This window comes from Pezoporus occidentalis, unplaced genomic scaffold, assembly GCF_034315485.1.
Source record: "Pezoporus occidentalis ecotype Australia unplaced genomic scaffold, CSIRO_AGI_Poc_V1 ctg11, whole genome shotgun sequence".
NCBI lineage: Eukaryota > Metazoa > Chordata > Aves > Psittaciformes > Psittacidae > Pezoporus > Pezoporus occidentalis.
Window position 1 is genome coordinate 11,425,945 of NW_026912886.1, and position 19,498 is coordinate 11,445,442.

General features: G+C 43.0%; 1 protein-coding gene across 17 annotated transcripts in view; it reads right to left on the reverse strand.

The window, feature by feature from the left end:
* Window positions 1-19,498, reverse strand: part of AKAP13 (A-kinase anchoring protein 13) — a 216,828-nt gene that overhangs the window by 152,330 nt on the left and 45,000 nt on the right. For 15 of the 17 annotated variants that reach the window (XM_062630889.1, XM_062630996.1, XM_062631036.1 and 12 more), the window contains 2 exons: window positions 15,302-15,429; window positions 3,072-3,116 (listed from right to left, as the gene is read on the reverse strand). In XM_062630889.1, the coding sequence (XP_062486873.1) occupies window positions 3,072-3,116; window positions 15,302-15,322 (66 nt within the window). In that variant the 5' untranslated portion in view covers window positions 15,323-15,429. The remainder of the gene's footprint in view (window positions 1-3,071; window positions 3,117-15,301; window positions 15,430-19,498) is intronic. The other 2 variants (XM_062630927.1, XM_062630917.1) reach the window with 1 other exon arrangement.

Genomic DNA, 19,498 nt, shown 5'->3' on the forward strand with positions numbered 1-19,498 from the left:
TAAGCCACAGACTCTGCAAAGTAACACTGCCTTTTATGAAGGCAATTATGTGTTGACAACGGGATAGCTGCTTGACCTACAGCCTGTTTAAACACCAGCATTAACGGTATCAACACCGCGGTGAACCTTCCCTGTGCTATATTGAGGAACACTTTGCTTCCCTATCTCTCCTGGCACGAGCTCCTCTGCCCCATGACTGTGCTGTTGTGAGCTGCACCAAGCTCAGGGGCCAGGACTGCTCCTTAAACAGCGTTAAGGGCAGGTAACGAACAGCTCTGGGTGAGAGATATGATGCTCCTGGGGGGACCAACTGAACAAGCCAGGGGCCAGCGGTTTGCAGAGGAAAGGCTGAGCTCTTGTCCCAGCCCAAACCTGCAGCACCATAACGCTCAACTCCAGTTTGTGCAACCTCATTAACCAGGGAACAATCAGACTTAAATGGGACAAGACACATACAAACACAAAACCACCATACTTATTACATGTTTTCCACCTTATCTCTTTATCTTTACACTTACAAAGGGCTCACAAGCTCTGCAGAAGCAGGACAGCTGATATTTATAGAAGAAGTGAAGTCCAAGCAGCCAAAAGAACATACCAAGGATGCAGCAGGTGGGCTTCCCTCTATTTACATACATTGGCTCAAATAATCCAAGAATCTCCATCCCTTCTATTAGTGCCTATGTGGAAGTACCATCTTTTCCATTACCCGCAAAACCTTGATCTCAAGCACAGCAGACATCTCAGGTTCCCAAAACACTTTTCATAATTGTAAGGTATTCATCTGGGCAACCTAGTAATTACCAGATAGGATAAAACATGCTCTAGCTCTCTAATTGCCTTCCAGGAATTGAACTGGAGATATCTTTTTTTTACTTTCTCTTCCCAAAAGGAGCTCAGCAATGCTGCTGATAACTGCTAGTGGAGCTTTGAGAATGAAGCTCATGCAAGCTTTAACAAAAATAATAAACAAAATTAAGTAATCTTTAACCTATTGGCTTCAAAGACAAAGAGCACAAAGGATGCAATGCAAAGATGTCAAGAACAAATCAGTGAAATTTAGGGAGAGTAGACTAATTCAGGGATCCCCTGACATGTTTGTATTGCCTCCTAGTTCCAGTTGTTTACAGAGATGAAATTCCTCATGGAGAATTTCACAGCATATGGCTCTTAGGTATCTGACAACAAGCTCAAGGAGCCTACACCAGGAAAACAAAGTTGACATCACTTTGAAGAAGGAACCTGATGAGGTTTGTTAAGCACCTATCAATGGCCAGGCTGCAAGGCTGTTGTGTCTGCCTTTTGAAAAATAAAATACCAGGACCTGCTGCTCACACCCAACAACTCTCTGATGAGCTGAGATGTCAATTAATAACACATGGAAAGAAAAACTGATCTTAAAATGCACAAAGCATTTATACTGAGAGCAAACAGGAAGATTACATCCTGACTTTTCAAGGTCTTTGAGTTTCTATTTTGCCCTCTGCCTTCCTTAAGCTACCAAACTCTGTTTTGAAAGGGAGCTGATTCGCAGATACACCTGGCCAGGGGAGGAGGAGAAAGAGAGGAAAGGGGAGTCACCAATGTATTAATAATGCCATCACCAACTTATTTGCATTGCAACAAAATACTACACCGAGTGCCATATAATCATTATTTCACACTGGGCATTGACCTCAGCCCAGTCCTCCTCACTATCAGGTGGGGATGAGGACTTTTAAGTGTACCACTCCAGTATTACACATTAAATACAAACCCACACAAAACAGTGGGAAAATAAACTAATCCAGAAGATAAGACTAGGAAAACAAAGACTCCAGATTAGTTAAGTCATATGCTGTTCAAATGATATAAGGATAATTTTGTCCTGCCTTCTACCACTCATGTGCTTCTACCATGGCATTTATATCATATATTTGTACACAGGACACATTAAAAGGAAATAAAACTTAAAGTTTCTTCAATGTCAAGATGCATTCAGTAGGCTTGCGACTGAAAAAATTCAAGCAAGATTTAGTTGCAAAATATAGGATATGGTGGTGAAGAGCCATTCTCCCAAAAGCAGGTCACACTACACAGTGTTTTAATGTTGCTCCAAGCACAGAACACAGTAGTGTAAGTAGAGAATAAATTCCAGTGCAAACTTCCACCTGGTAATTAAAAGTAGGCAAGGTTTAAAAGCTTCCATAGCACTGAAGGTCAATATGATCCGTTATTTACAACACACGCTTTCCAAGATACCACCAGTCCTGATCATTTCCTCCTTCCTTCCCCTTAGAAGCCACAATTGCAAGCAATTTTCCCTCCAAATTTTCCACCCCTGCATCCAGCTCTACCCTCATTACACACAAGGTCTGCGGGCAGGACCATAAGCACAGGACGGCTTCCTCAGCTAAGCCTGTTCTGAGCATGGCAATATGGAAAGCAAACGGTTACAAACCTGGCTGGCAGCTTTGGCACAGATTTAACACACATGCAACACACCCCCACAAATCTAGGTCTAATTTGACAGTCCCCATGTTCTGCAACAAAGCTGCTATTCAAGAGCGAGAGGAAGCTTGTTCTTTATTAATGCAGCCATCGAGGTTACGAGCTTCCAGGAGGCTGACGTAAACCAGACCCTGCTGCAGCAGCCACAGCACAGCTGAGCCCGTCACCGCTTCCAGTTCCTCCCTGCCACGTTGAAAACTCCAACCAGGAAAATATTATCACAGTGGGCAAGCGGTGCGCACCAGGATGCCCTGTTTTCCACACAAGCAATTTCTTCTTACCACCTCTCAACACCATCAACTCACAAGAGCACAGCCATGCACTGGGGAGAAAACAAATCAAAATGGGTTTGCCTGCACGGTGACAGCAATACATGTCTCAGAACTTTATAACTGTCTATTGGAAAGACAGAGGATCTCTGGGACTTACCTGAGTGTTACCACTGAGCATTTGCAACTGAATTAATACAAATAATGTCTTTGGGAGCAAAGAGAAAAAGAGCAGCATCCCCAGAAAGGGTGGTGGGAAGCATTTTGTGTGGCTAGGAGGAAAGGAAAAAACGCTTAAGATTTTGTACTCACATATAATGGAGCTTGCTGTGGATTAAGTTTCATGACCTCTGAACACTGAAACAGAACAGAAAAGACAAGTTAACAATATTTTCCATAAAATTTTAGGTACTGCATAAGCTGCTTTAGCACCGTACATCACTTCTCCAACAGTCACTTTTACACAATGATCTTCTGTTTTCTCTCTTTGTAGATCTGTCAATGATATTTACTTATTTATGCTCACATTAAGCAAAGCCAACTCCAAAATGATTGGGAGAGCAAAGCACTCATCTGAGCTGTCAGCTATGTTGGTACTAAGAATATCCCAGGTGAAATTTGCTTCCCCATCACAGCCATCTCAGTTCATGTTTCCTCCTAGCAACCCTCACTTCCTGTCTTCTGTTTATGACAATAAGCAATCCTCAACTGCTACCTGCCCACCAATTCCCACATAGCCACCCAAAAAACTGCTTGTAAAGATCTGTGGTTCACTCCACTGCTGGGGAAGACCAATTATTACACTGCCCAAGTAACTTGGTGCCATTTCCCTCCCCCTTCCACTGGATTGTTCAAGAGGCATTTTTAAAGTACATAAAAATCAAACTGTCAAAAATGCTCCTTGCAAAACTGAGAGAAAACTTCCAGAAAAGATGATGCTCCTGATTCCGCAGTGGCATTTTTCACAGTCAAAAACTAACTAACACTTGTCCTACCAAGGTGATTTTAATTAAGAAGCTTTCCCCTGCTCAGTCTGCCCCTGGAATTTCCATGTAACTTGGTGAAAGTTATTTGCATTGAGCTTGGAATCATTTGAACCAGAATTTCACTTGCATTAATTTCTCCATTCCAACAGAAAAGCTGTATGTTTTCATTTAATGTGTGTATTAAGAGGTCCAGGATCCTAAGATGAAGGAATGCAAAACAATTAAAAATGGAATTTCTGCTGTTGCTCATGTCTGCAGTACTGGTAATGCTCTGCAAGTACTTCAAACCCTTTTTAAAAGGGATGAAATACCACTATGCTTCTCATACAAAAAACACAGGGTCTGGTTCATACTTCGTTCCTTTCCAGATCCCACAGTTTGCCTTTAGTGAGACAGAAATTAAACCACAGCCTAAGTTTTCTTAGCTGATTCCAGCTATCCCTGCTCCCTCACACGCTCGCCTTACTTTACAAAGAAGCGTTTTGGCACTGCTTGGTTTAAAATGCCTGAGCTACCTGCCAAGCCTGCTCATCAAAACACAGGCCTGCTGCAAAAGGTCCTCTGAGACAGCCAAGAGACAAATATTCCAGTCCTACTGAGGGCTCAGAGCGAAAAGAAGAAACAAAGCCAAAGGATTCACAAGCCCTGCCAACCTCCTTCATGACCTATCTGAGCCTCTCTGCCCCATTCTGAATCTGGACATCTCAAACAGGGTACCAAAATGTTGTAAGAGTGTTTATTGTACCTTATGGAACCATGGTTGGAAAAACTCCCTTTTAAGCCCACTTCACATCTGGATTTTAACAAAGGCTCAGTGCAATTGAGCAGTTCTCTCAGGAAGCAAAATTAAGAGTTGTAGTCTAACATGGCAATTTGGTAGTATGTGGATATGACTTTTAAGCAGCACAATCAGGATCAAAACAGTTCTGTCTCAGATGCTAATGTTTAAAGGGAGCTAATATAAAGCATCGTCTTCTCGCCACATCTTTTGAAGTCTTGACAAGTAACTGAAGCACTTTTCTTTTTGCTGATAAAAGATACACCATGATATACCTTCAAAGAAAAAGGAATCTATACTTTTGCATTTACATCAGCTACTAAGATTACTCCTTATCCCCAAAATCCAGCCATCATTCTACACAAACAATATTACTACTGACCTTCTACAGGATAAGAAGCAAGTTAAAGGATATCATGTTAGAAAAATGAATCAGAAAACCAGAACATGACAGGTTTGCATTTGCCCAAGACATCACAGACAATACATATTATTTACTCCAAGTATCTCTCTACTCCCAAGTAATTTAATTTTATCACCTATTTCAGTTTCTCAGGAGCTTTTTCTGAGGAAAGGAAGTTATTCTAATGTATCCAAATACATTCTTCCCTTCTTTATTTAATAGCTTTACATCTTCCCTATCACAGTTCACAGGTATCTTATTGTTACCCTTGCCACTACACACAATAACTTATGTGACCTGAAAGCAAATTACATCTCTGTTCACTCACCTAGGGAGCTCACCCCTGGGTTTCAACCACAGCTGTTTGCTTGGCTTTGGCAAACTCACAGGGCACCAGCCAGCTTCTCACCCTCCATAGGGTGTTCTCACCACTGCCTCATCCCTCCTGCTCCACTTTGTTAGCTCTAAGTTATCAAGCCAGTGCTTTCTAAACAGTCCCATCCAAAGCCTCGTGAAATAAAGAGGAAGGTCAGAAGTGCAAGCCTACCCTTTTCAGCAAAGCCACAGAGGAACCTGTATTACACCACGGCTAATGCTTCATTGACACTTGGGTTGCTCTGCTGCAGGACTGATCAGCTGTGAGCCCTCTCCCTGCTTTCACAAATCTTGTACAAGATGCCATCATAGCATCTGCCACCAACACCCATCACACCTTCATAAAAAGGAGAAACCACAGTTGACGTGCTCCATCACAAGGTCTAGACTGCCAGATTTACCCAAAGTGATAAGCTTTTAAGTTACACGTTACATTAGGTACAATTTAGCTTGAAGTCCCAACATGCAGACACTGCCCATGCTCCTTTGATGCTATTTTTCATCATCCTTTTTTATGAAGCAGACAATGAGTGGTAGTAAGCATGTTCATTAAGACTAGTGGTGGAAACTAGTAAAAAACTAGTAGAAACTAGTCCAGCTCAAACAGGCTGCACTGAAGGTATTAACAATCTGTACAGAACATCAGCATGCCCTCCACAGAGCATTTAGGTTCCTGTAATTCAAGGAATAAAGTGAAATGGCATCCTCTGATCTTTGCCATCCAACAGAAGAGCAGGCCATTGTGTCCCGGTCCATCAACATCCTGGGAGATGCCTGATAACAGCCAAGTAGAGAAAGGAATGAGAAAGGAGAAAGACATGTACAGATCAGGAAAGGATGGGTTGACAATGAAATCTTCCACTTGTAGCCTGTTTCTGTAATAGCAGAGTTAGTTTTGGCTGTAATGACAGTGACACAACTCACAGAGTCCAAAAGAACAAAACACCTGACTGAAACCAGGACAGCAAGGATGGGAGAATACTGACGCTTCTCATCAAGGAAAATCAGAGGAGGCCTATGAGTTCAACTGAATGACCACTTTTTGTTGGGTTTCTTTGGCAAGAGAAGTACACAACAGCAGCAAAATAAAGCACCACTGCTGAACACCTGGTCTTGCCAAGAAAACTAAAATCCTTCTTTCTTTTTTACCCATCTTACCAGTTGACCCTTACATCATTATTTGAAATGATCTCTCATTTCACAACGCACATGTCAGCCCAATTTTTCAAAGGATGCAAACTGAGTTTGCGAGGAGACAGGCAGGTTTGGAAGATATTTTATCATCTTGTTAGGAAACGCTTTGGCAAAAACATGAGAAAAAAAACGAGTGTCGGATAAGCCTGAATGACTACACTGCGTCAGCAAAGGACTAAATTTAGGCTTCTAGACATGTGAACTTCTCCAGCCAGTGGGTGGGCAGGGAGCAGCTTCAAAATTCATTGCAGTAAGAAAAGGGGAAAAAAAAAAGAAAGACCACATTATATTGGTAATAATCAAACCAAGATGCATAAGGACCGCAATATAGTGGATTAGTAAGTTGGAGTCCTGTAAGTGTTAAAATTAGGGAAGAACAAAAAAGGGGGTGGAAGGGATAGGGAGGCCAAACTGTGTTTTCCCCTATATTAGAGTAACACATCCTTCAAGCTGATGCTTGTTCTGAGCCCTATAAAGCAATTTCCATCTTTTAGGGAAGGCAGCACTTGCTCTATCAGGTATCCTACATGGCCGGGAGGGAGAATACCAGGCCCTACCATGACATCAGGATCTGGACTGCACATGAACTGCCCTGAAAGCTGAGCTAACAGGAATAGGCAAATACAAATCCCACTACCCCTCTCCAGCACAAAGAGTCATGCTATGGGAATCCTCACGGCAGCCAGCAGGTTCTGCTCCAGAAGTAGCCGCTTGTACTTAAAACATTCATATATTTCTTGTAAATAGCTGAATCTTTTGAACTTCAGTGCCTGGGAGGTTTATCACATGCTCTGCAGCCATGCAGACACTTGCCTTGCAATGTTTCTGGAATGGTACTAGAATTTCCCCCTTAGGATAACAAAGTGAAATCCCCTGCGTTTGCAAATTTGAAAGCAGGACACAAAATGAAAGTCCAGGGTCAAGTTCCCAAAAGCAACAGTGGTTTTAGACATTACAAAGATCTGCATAGGTCAGTAAAATCAAAAGCTACTGAAGCCTTCTCAAAACGGGAAGGATACCTTTCTGCTCTGTTAAGCATTAAAGAATTAATACAGTGAGTCACTTGTAGAGTATTCAAGTCACTTGTAGAGAACTTAAGTGTTATTTTGCATAAAATTCCATGGAAGAGGACAAAATGACTATGCTTGATTTCTACAGGTAACATCTGACAAGGAAAGAAAGGAAAGAAACAAACACCCAATATTTATTTGCTTTACTGTGGTTCCCAAACCCTCAGCCAGGATTAGGGCTCCATTGGTTGCGTGCTGTAAAAACGTCAATGCCAACAGTTTCTGCCCTGAAGAGTTCACAAATAAGCACAGGCAGTGGGGATACAAACACCAAGTGCCTAAACAATAAATCCTCTTCATCCACTACTCCCAACTACCATTTCATTTAACCATAATCAGTTGGCTTATTTCTTTCAGGCATCTCAGGCAAAGCACACATCTTGAGGACAAACCTGAAAGTAAGACCAATGGTCCTTTAGATCAACCCACTCCACATACAAGCAGTAACGCTGGAGATCTTCAAACACCACAGAGCTGACAAATGGTGAAGCCCAGCTTCCTTATGCTCCCCAGCATCCATTCCTGGCTGCTTGGCTCCACAAGCCATACAAGGAGTATATAAGAAAGAAAACACTGTGCCACCCTCAAGGCCTTAACCTCGGAGGGATATCCTGTTTATAGAGATATTTTCATTTTAATCAGAAAAGAGCTTTTTCAAACTTTTCAAGTTCAGCTTTAAGTGTTTTTTAGATAAAATTCCATTTTAGATATACTTTAAATTTAACCTTTGCTGACCCTTACCTGAATCTCAACACTTACCTCTCGTTTTGTTTTATTTTAGCATTTGATTTCAGAAACAATGATCTGTATTCGCAAACCTTCAAGCATGCAGTCCCAGCCGTACAAAAACCAAACAATCCCAGCCATAAAGAGCTTGTGGTTGCGGGCATGAAAGAACAGCCAAAACCCACACAGAGTATCTGAAGCATTAAAACAGATAAGCAGAAATGCAGAGAAAGCAGGATGGCTTTCCAGCTCTAAAGGGGACCATATCACAGCATCCAAACAGGCAGTCCAAACTACATATAGCCAACGTAAGTTAGAGAAGCATTGTTTGTGCTGCTTATCTGCAAGAGAGCAAGCCATAAATAGAATTTCTTTTGTACTGTAACACTGCCATCAACACATACACCCACAGCAGGGCAACCTGCCTTATGGCCAGTTCTCAAGATCCCCACTTTTTTAGACCAACAACCCAAAAGCTGTATAAGAGTTTAAAGAAATCCAGGGATTTCCTAGGAACACAGAGCCACCCCCATCACTCAGCTGCATCGCTTCCTTCTATACAGCTGCACTACAAACATAAAACCAAAGCTTCCAAAAGCACACCACTTCTCATTCACCAAAGCACAGCGTCCTCAAGGGCTCTCTCCCATGCTCTGGTTTTACAGAATGCTAATTTATGAAGTGCTTGGAAATATCAAGAGGCTTGGGTTTCAGGCCCTACAGTGCTCCTGCTCTGAACAACACAAGATAAATAAAGATGGGGAAATAGCAAGTGGGGGGGGGGAAATCGGAGAGGAGACCAAGTGGCCATATACAGATCACTTCTTGCTGGAGCCATGAATTTCATATAAAGAGAACTAAAATAGCAATGTCTTTCACAAGTTTATTGCTCTCCCCTAGTGTCAAGGGAATTACCAAGCTGGAATATTCCCCTTTTCTTATGAGTGGTATATGACATTAATGCATTGCATTACCCATCATCAGTCTCCTCGCTTTTCTGTTTGCACAGAAAAGGCCTTTCTTGGTTTACGGTCTTGACTTTTGTTTTATTTTCTACCTGTTGCAAAACATCTGAAAGTGGAAAGAAACAATGACTTGAGGGTTTCATTAATTATATTTTCTTATTTAGTGTTTTTCCCTTAGAGTGTCTTCCTACAAAGTTCAGACCTACAACAAGTTACTTTCATCCTGTGGTGTTGGGTGAGGCACAGGTTTGCTCACACACTTTGTCCCACAAGCTTCATTCATACTGAACAGAAGCCGGAACTTGCCATTCATTAAATGAACAAGCAAAATGAACCCATAACGCAGTTCTTCATTAATGTGCATGGATAAAATTGTATAAATAGAGTAGCTGCAATTGCAGTGACCAAAACAAACCTTAAGACAGAAGATGAACAAACATCCTTTCAGCATCAAACTATTAAATGCAGAATGACTTTCCCTGTAGCTATACTAAATGCATCATTTTGTATACACGGTCATAAGTAGGAGGCTGCTGGAATGAGAAGCAACCCATCCCCAGTTTATTTTGCAGACACACAAGAAAGTGATACCACCAGCAAAAGCCATTGACCGTGGAAAGGAGAGGAGGTCAGGAAACAAGAAACCACACTTCAAACATGCAGCAGCAAAAAGGTTACCGGCACATTGCAGCATTGCGTTTACCATCACAGCTGAGTCTAGAACTTAAAAAAACCCAGATATCTGTGTACAATCACCTGAGCTTATGTAACTTGCTGAAGATTATGTTTTGTCACTAAACTGATTGCTTAAAGAAAAGCAAATATATCCCGCATGCACCATTTCCACAGGTGATGCTCTTCCCAGCTGTGTCCTGTCTGCAAACAAAACCATATGCTGCCATTCAGATATAGATACACAGCAGCTTCCTTTGGCTGTGAGGGATGGAAAGAAGGTTTAAAGGTGTTTTGTGTTAGCCTGGCTGTACCCTCACCCTCCTCCAAAGACACAGATGTAGCCCAGCAAGCCACCCTTGGGAAAACCAGACGCACCCAGAGTGCTTTCACAGCCAAGAAGCTTCCTGACACCCTTCTCCCCCTTGGAAAACAATCTAAAAGAACATTTAATTGCAAAATTTTCCTAAAATCCCATTTGTTTTTGTTTGTTTGAATGGTTTTGTAAACCTCGGTTCCGTGGCCTTCATGTACAACAGCCCAAACAGGAGCCAGGAGTTGCTCAAGCTGAGCAACTTGCAGGCTATGCCACAGCAGAGGGCCAGGAGCATGGCTGCAGCACAAGCTAACAGAGCATCACTGATTTAATTGACTGATGATTTAATAAAATGCTCTGGATACAGATTAACTTGCTTTGCTTAATGTAGCTCAGCTTCCTGGCTGCAGGAGCCGGCCCAGCGCTGTTCCTGGGCTGGGAGCTGGGCTGTCCAGGGGTTACCGGCATTCCAGCCGATCCCTCCAGCCATGCCACTTTCCGTCCCCACACGTATCCCATTATACTTCCCAAAATCATGAAGCTGAGCAGAAAGTTAAGGTACAGGCAAGCATTTACACATGCACAAAAAAATAAGCTTAAGCCTTTTCCATGCTGTAAGTCCCTTATCCAGCTCTGCCTTACTCCAATACCAGCCAAATACCCTCAGCCTCAGGACTGCGTTACTTCTTTTGCATCATTTCAATCTCATAATTGCCATTAAAAAAAATCATTTAATGGATTACTTAATTCCTTCCCAAAGCCTGGAAAGAGATGAAGCTGTGTAGGGTTAATAAAAGCAGCTCTGCTCTCCAAGCCTAGCAGAGGAAGGCAGCAAATCTCTCTCAAATGTGCACATCTGGTTTCCCTGCTCCCATCTCTTCACCCATTAGTACATACAGAAAACAAACCTACAAAACTCAGATCAGAACAGCTACAGTCCATATGCCCAATTTCAAATACAGAAGGATACTGTGTAAAAGTTGGAAAAATAGAGCAAAAGGATTATTAGCTCACTCTAATTATACAAACTGATCTCATCCTCTTGTCATAAGCCTCTTTCCTGTTTCCAGAATCTATTTGTGCAACATAAAGACCAGCCTTTTGTAAATGTCCAAGGGTCATCAACACAGGGCGATTAATTTCCCATTTTACAATACACACAGACTGTCAACCAGTTCACTTGTAATAAAGTGTATCCCTGCCCTCACTTGTCTTTTTTTCCTTTTAACATATCACTAATGGCAAGCAGTATTTCAGATGCTGATTTGTAAACTCCAAACAACATTTCAAAAGGAGCTATTGTGCTGCTATAATAAAATAAAAATCACAGACCACATCTTCAGTTCAAGTAGCTACATCCTAATGAAGAGCTACATCCTAATGAAGTTAAGATCTAGCAGTGGACTTGAATTAAAGCGCATCATGCACGCAAAAGCACACGTATGTTTATACTCAAATTAAGTCCTCCAACAAGTTCTGGTGCAGCTGTTTCACGTATGCATGAGACTTTTATCTCGGGCTTAAATAGTAACTTCCAGAAATCCTTAGCAGACATTCTAGATGCCTCTTCAAATGAGCATAATCCAGTTTATACCTTCCAATACACTTTGTTGTTTGAACACACATTACAGCAATAAATTGTGGGGAAGCTCTCAGTGATAACCAGCTCATGTTTTTAACAGTGACCACTGACTTTGGGTGCTTAACTAGGAATTTCTGGAAAAGCCCAGTTTTCAAAGGACAAGTAAAACCAGCATCTTCTATAGAAGTGGAGTCAATCCCCAAGGGTATCAAGCTGGGCAGCTGAAGCATCACGGAAGTTGCTAGTTAGCTTTGAAAACAGAGACGCATTATATGGACCAACAGTGCCTCTGGATGCACAGCACCAGGTGAAGAATGGTAGGGAGGGAGAAAACAGGATTTGGGGAGTATTTCACCCCAGTGTACAAAAAGATATACGTGATGAATAGCTGTCATCAGCATCAAAATGCCTGCAGCTTTACACAGGCAGTGGGAAAAAAGCAATGCCTCTATTGATTAAACAACTCTTGACTACAGCATGCATCCCAAAACTAGCCTTCTCCACATTACTATTCTCCTGACTCAGGACTGTGCTGTTTTAGGAACTACATTGAGTAACAGTGGTTTCAACAAAAGAATCCATACTCCCTGAAGCCCTAGAGCTGAGCAATAAGGCTCTGCCTGCTTCTCCCTGTGCCCCCCAAGCCACAGCACTTGTACTGCACTCCCAGAAATGCAGGCTTGGAGTAGAAGAAACCAATTCATGAAGCCCAAAGCACCATGTATGCTGACAAATATTAAGTATTTCCTAGCATTTGCAAAAGAGGTAGTTATCCAATGCATATTTTAATGAGTGCATGCACTAACCTTAACTGCTAAAGCCACAGGAGGAGTTGGAAGAACTGGCATCAATACAAAGATCCAAGAGACGCCTCTGCTCTCATTTTGGTCAGAGCCACTTTGGTGCCCAACATTTTAATGTGCTTTTCCTCTCTGAAGAATGCATCAGGCTCACTTTTCCCTTTAGGCTCCCTTTTGCAAATGCTCCCACTGTGCAGCATTAAGCAGTGTAGGCTTACTCATGGAAAGCCTGGCTGCCACTTCTTTTTTTCCCCCAAAGCGGAAAACTTCATCAGTAACTCCAGGTTTCCTGCTGGAGAACCTGTGCTAACCCCATTCCCTGTGGCTGAGCACAACCATATCTGCCACTGCAGAATTAAGAATTGTTTCTTCTTAAGTGCTCCTTTTCAACTCAAAAGTGCTTTGGGATAACATTCTCCTCTAACACATACTTCAGGTATACACAGGACGTGCTTGTTTTACTGGAGCATCCCTTCTGAGAGATGGGAGCCTCAAAAAACACACCTAGCAAGTGCAATGATGGAGTCATTTGGTACTGCAGCCCCAAAGAGGAAAATTCAGAGCTGCAGAGCTCTGTTCCCAGGACACTGTACTACACTAGAGATCCAGGGAATGCCCTACAGAAAGTAAAACCCCAAGCAATTGAAGGGTTGCTTATCTAAATCAAGACAAGAGAGAACACTTATTCAAATGTGATTTTTAAATTAAGCATCAAGTAATAAAACTCTAAATAAGCAGAGTTTCTACCCAATTCCACCACCCCACCTTCTGGGTTCGAGCCTTTCCGCACCCAGCACACACTGAAGAAAGCAAACTTTTGCCAACAGACCCCCCACTTGGCACCCAGAATCGTTTTTTTCAACCACCTTTACAAGGTGACTTTTCAGGCTGGTCCCTCAGGAATCGAAGGGGTTAAGTGCCCCCAGGGCCAAGCCTCCAGTAAATCATTTATTACCCCAGCTCGGGGACAAGCAGCTATGCAGAGAGAGCCCACGCTGTGCAGCTGCTCACCAGCCAGGCAACTCTCTGCAATTATGTTATAGCACAGGATTAAGGTTGGGGAGTGGAAATACGTCCTTTATTGCTGGGGTTTGGTTTGGGGGTTTGCTTTTTTCTTTTTTTTCAAGTCATACAGCTATTTTAAATGTTACAGAGCTCATTAAGGTGGAGTTCATTAAGAAGTAACCACTGCATGAATGAAATGATTATCTTTATAATCACAATTATGGAAATCCTAGACCAGCAGGCAAAAAAAGCCAAGGGGATGAGAATGCTGCTTGTAAACTCCAGTTTAGCCCTTTTGTACCAGATCCTTCAGAGGCACACCCAGAAATCACATGTGATGTGCAGAGGCTGGTTCCCAGGCAGGAGGGCAGGGGAGGAGCTCCCTGAAGATTCCTCTGCAGCCACGGAAGAAGTCATCCCTTTGGTCACCATTAGGTCTGTCATCTTCCTCAGCAGCAAGTGCTGCCTCCTGCAAGCTCACCACACCCCCAAAATTAGCAGCACATTAAGAAACTATATGACAAATAAAGCCACAAATTGCTTCTCTTACAGGCAGCTGGTGTCATGTATTCCTCCTTCAAACACGGCCCCATACTCTGACTAACAAACATGGATATTCACGATGAACTTGGAGACCAGCTTTCAGCCAGCCACTTACTCATTCCCAGTAAAGCAGGTTTCATTCATGATTTTGCCAAAGACTTCATTTTTCTCAAGCCCTGAAAATAGGGATAACTTCCCTGCCCAGCCCCACTGAAGAAAGGAAACCCAAATAATTACAATGACAACTTGTCTTTCTACAGTAACAACAGTTTATGACTAATCCACCCACCTGCTGCTACAGCTCAGTAACACCAAATGATTTGGACCCAGTATTGTTATGGCACTGTTCTTCTCAAGCAAGGCTATGGAAAATATGAGACGCTGCAGAAGGTAAACAGGTTAGAGACTGCGAGAGGAGAAAAGAGGCAGCTTGCAGTGGTTTTCCTCCCTCCCTCCTTCATCAGTGCTCAGACACGACAAGCGCCCATTTCCAAGCAAGACTCTCACAGTTTCTTTGCTTCAGGCTAACAGTTTTTGCAAATTCAAGGCTTTTTGGAGAGAATGGGTGTAACTCCATGAGTCAAACCAGCTACTGTCAGTACTGCAATAACCATATATTTGCTTTTAGGTCGCATCTGACCCCTGGTCTGGTTCACCATGCCATGGAAAAAAAAAAAAATCAAACCCAGAAGCCTCAATGCCACCACTGCTCCAGGACAGACAGACAGCTGTGGTGCTGACCTGGAGGCCTGCCCCAATAGCAGCCCGCAGGACTTGAGTCCTGTGGATCTCAGCTCTGATCCTGACTGGCTCCCACGGGAATCCTTGGGCTGTAACTGTGTGCCTGCCCCAGGGACATGAAATTCATATCTTAAAATAATAGGGAAAACCAGCTGATGCTCTGTTAAGTGCTATTTCACACCATGGCATATGGTTGATGCAAGGGCTGAGACCACACACCCCTCTACTGTTTTGCTTCCACCACAAAGAAGTTGTATTTTATGGCAAAATAACTTAGTGAATTTGCTTATAACGTGTGCTTTGATATTAGCATCCCTTCCTGCTCTCAAGCAGGTAAGCTGAGAAAGCCATTCCCCCAAACCTCTCCCCTCAACCCTTGCCTGTACCTGAAAGAGCTGCCAAAACATTTAACCTTACTTTAACTGCATGAAGCAGTACAGGTGGCTCCAAGATGTCCTTCAAGTCGTTCCCACACCGAGCAGGGAGGAGCAGGGCACGTCACGATGCTCAGCTCCTGGAAGAGAGGAAAGGAGATGTCACCAGGGGCAAAAGACAGCACAGCTACTTGGGGGTCCCAACACCCAAACTGGCATTGCAAACTGGCATCACAACCTCACCAAGGAGGATGGAAACACCATCCTCTATCTTGCTAGCCGTATAGGAGGCATGCATCGCTGGGTTTTATTTGCTATTTGGCTTATTTCCAAAGTTGTTTATCTGCTGTCCATCACCATTTCCCAAACCTCTAAGATGGCCTTAAGTGTTTTGAACCCACCTTAAACACAACCCCTCTTGGACAGACTTCATTAGACTACTTTTAAAATACCTTGCCATAAGGGCATTCATAAGGAACAAAAGCACCAAAAGTAGATGATGGGAGGTGATAGCCAGCAGATGAAGCCCAAACCTACCAGCAAACCTCAGCCAAACCCTTCTGGGTCACCTGCTGATTTGGGGCAAAATCTACTCGGTACATTCATTCTGGGGGATGAATCTGGTCTACTAAGCACACCTGGAAAGAGCAGTTAAAGTGGATTAAATGTCAAAAGGAGAAGTAGCTCTGGGCTTCAGCTTATTCAATGCTGTGTGGGAGATTTTAGTAGCTAAATCAAAGTCATCAGAGCACCTTAGGCCATCATTTGGGTACCACACCAGGAAAGGCTGTGGCTACCCACACATCACCAAACGCAAGCACGACACACCAACTGCCGCCTCCTGTTTTACCAGATAGAGGAGACTCTGTGCTCCCCTCGTTGGGAAAGCATCTGTAATCAGGGAATCTCACAGCCTGAGCCAACCTGCTGAGTTCAAAGTGCAACTACAAGCACAGAAGTAACAATGGCAAAACTAGTTACCAGCTGGGAAATCAACTGTATTGTGTGAATTAGCTGGGGAACGAATGTACAACACTGGAAGATAAGCACTGCACAAATCTAACACAGGAACAGCATCACCTGAACACCTCAAAGTCACTTTTACACCATGTTTTCTTAAGATTTATTGCTAAGAGTCTCTTTTATCCATTCTGCTGGTGGTTTCCTCATGAGAAATGGGAGACTATTTTGCAAAGAACTACAGGGTACTGCATGCTAAAAGGCATTTTACTACAGACTTGTGTATTTAAACATAGACCAAATTAGTGAAAGAAATAAGTTCACCCTCTTGTTCCTCTTAAAATACCAGGATTGTGCATGAATTTCTTCACTGTAGTGTCACACATTTCCGAATCATATCCTTATGGCAAACTACTGGGGCTGAAAGAGGAATTACCTGAACTATTAAATGCCAGTCAAAGCACCCAAACTCTCTCTGGATTCGTTAACCAGTATAACCACCCTTGCAGTCACAGACTGGAACTTCCTTCCAGAATTCCTTTAGTGTTACTTACAGGATGACATTTTAAAAGATGGTTACTGTTTGATAGCTCACAGAATGGTCTGGGTTGGAAAGGACCTTAAAGACCTTCTGGTTCCAAAGCCCTGCCGCAGCAGGGACACCTTCCACTACACCAGGTTGCTCAAAGCCCCATCCAGCCTGGCCTTGAACAATTCCAGGGGTGGGGCAGCCACAACCTCTCTGAGCAGCCTGTTCCAGTGTCTCACTATCCTCATAGTGAAGGATTTCTTCCTTGTACCTCATCTAAATCTACCCTCTTCTAGCTCAAAGCCATTCCCCTTTGTCCTATCACTACTGCCCTTTAAAAAGCACCTCTCTCAGTTTTCTTGTAGGCCCCCTTTAGGCACTGGGAAGCTACTCCAAGGTCTCCCTGGAGCCCTCTCTTCTCCAGGCTGAACAAGCCCAGCTTTCTCAGCCTGTCTCCATAGGAGAGGGGCTCCAACCCTCCGGTCATCTTTGTGGTCTCCTCTAGACTCGTTCCAACAGTTCCACATCCCTCTGGGGGCCCCAGAGCTGGGCACAGGACTCCAGATGGGGCCTCTGAAGAGCAGAATATAGGGGTAGAATTACCTCCCTCTACCTGCTGGTCATGCTCCTTTTGATGCAGCCAAAGATACAGTTGGCTTATTAACTACATTAAGCAAGCAACATTAACCCACACATCCTACTAGGCATCATGTGTTGATTTCCAAGTAACAGCTCTCTCCAAGGCATATAATACAACACAGTGGTTTCATTCACTTATGGGACACTGATAACTTAGCTTTTAATACTATACTTGTAATATTTTGTCAGATAAAGCTGTTCCTTTGAACCAACAAGCAACACAAGTATGGCTAACACTGCTAAAGCAGACAGTATGTCGTGAATCACTGCAGGTTTTCCACCATATCCACTAAGGAATGGGGGTGTGCGTATGGAGATGCACATGCACAGCTCACTTGGACGTTCATGACTTGGAAAGCATTAGCAAGTGGAGAAAAATCAACCGACCTAGCAATAAAAAGCAGCAATACAGGTCATAAAACACTTCCTCCGGGCTTTTTTTGTTTGCTTTTTTTCTGTAAGAATTTTGAGATTGCTTCAGGAAGAAGCAAAGGGTATTAAAAACCCCTAGATATATAGTTTAGCCCATACATAAAGAGCCTGCACAATCAGTAACGCTCTCCACATCAAAGACTCAATTCCCCAAAGAACTAATTTTGTGTTTCCCATGAAGCTGCTATGGGATAACTCCCACATGCCTAAGCACACCCATCTCAGAAGGAATTCCCCATGTGGATTTCTTCTCCTCTTCTTCCTTTACCGGGAAATCATTACCAAGCATAGATGAATGCTGACGTAGCCCCCCTTTCCTGAAACTTAAAAAGATAGTTTAAGAAATTGTTTAATGGGTGAGCTTATACTGCTTTACAAATAACATTTATTCCAGGAAGCTGATGATATACGGCATCTTTATAAGGAAAGCTGTAAAAAAGCAACCAGATTCCTACACTGCTCCACCAACATTGCCCTATTCTGATCTGTAACTCCAGATAATTTCTGCCCAAAAGGCCCTATCATCATGGTGTCACACAGCGCTCACTGAAGTAAATGAGAATGTATGGGAGAGTCCTATTTACAATTGTACTTACACAACCTATTCTGCTTGGATTTAATAAAAAGAGGGTAAAAGATCCCATCTTGTTTGCTAGGGTAGGATAATTTGATAGCAGATTGCTCACAGTCTTGCTCCTTACATCGCAAGGCAGCTAAAGCAGAAATTAGCCACGCTGCTGATTAATTACTGAAGCATGTTTAGGGAAGATAGAGGGGAAAAAAAGTGTAAGGACAGCATTACAGCTATTCATACTTTTAAAAAGACAAGGTAACTGGCCCTGCAGAATATATACATAATTCTTGCAACAGATAGGCTGTTTTGCAAGAAAAGAGCCCAACAGCTTAGAGGTGATCTGCATCTGATATCCCCTTTACAGCAGAGGAGCCAAGCATCAGAAGATACTCCCCATTTCTAAGTGAAAAGAACAGCAGTGGCTACCACAGCAAGGAAAGGAGTTATCCTGTGTCAAAAATATGGTTAGGAACAATCAATTGGCCCTCTTGAACTCACATACTTGGTAGAGCCCCAAGGCTTGGACATTAGGGTTTCCAGTTGCTCTCCTGATTCCCCCCCCTCCCCCCAGCAAACACCCACCCATCCCAAACCCTGCCTAGCAGAGAGGAAACCACTCCTCAAACATGCTCTTTCTTCCTCCCCCGGACACAAACCTATTTTATGGTTCTGAGATGCGCTGCATGTTTTGTTGCTGTGGCAGATGATCCCTTTGACACATCGAACAAGTTATCTCACCATCTGGTTGTAATTGCCACCATGAAGCTTTCAACAAATCCAGAAAACGGCCCCAAGATCAGGGCAATAATGGTCTAGGAGATGAACTGCTGATTATCTGAGGTTATTTCATACAGCTGGAACCTTTTGATAACCAAGACACCCAAACCCAGCCAAGCCCACAGCTACAACACCCAAATAAACCTCTGGAGTATTTCTGAGTTTGGGCTGTTGCCTGCTATAAAACCTCCTCACAGTTCTTTATCAAATGATGTCAAGGAATACACTGCTTCTCCTCATCTCCAAAACTTCTGGGTGTACAACTGCATACCGCTGTTATCTTTTGCTTTTAATACAC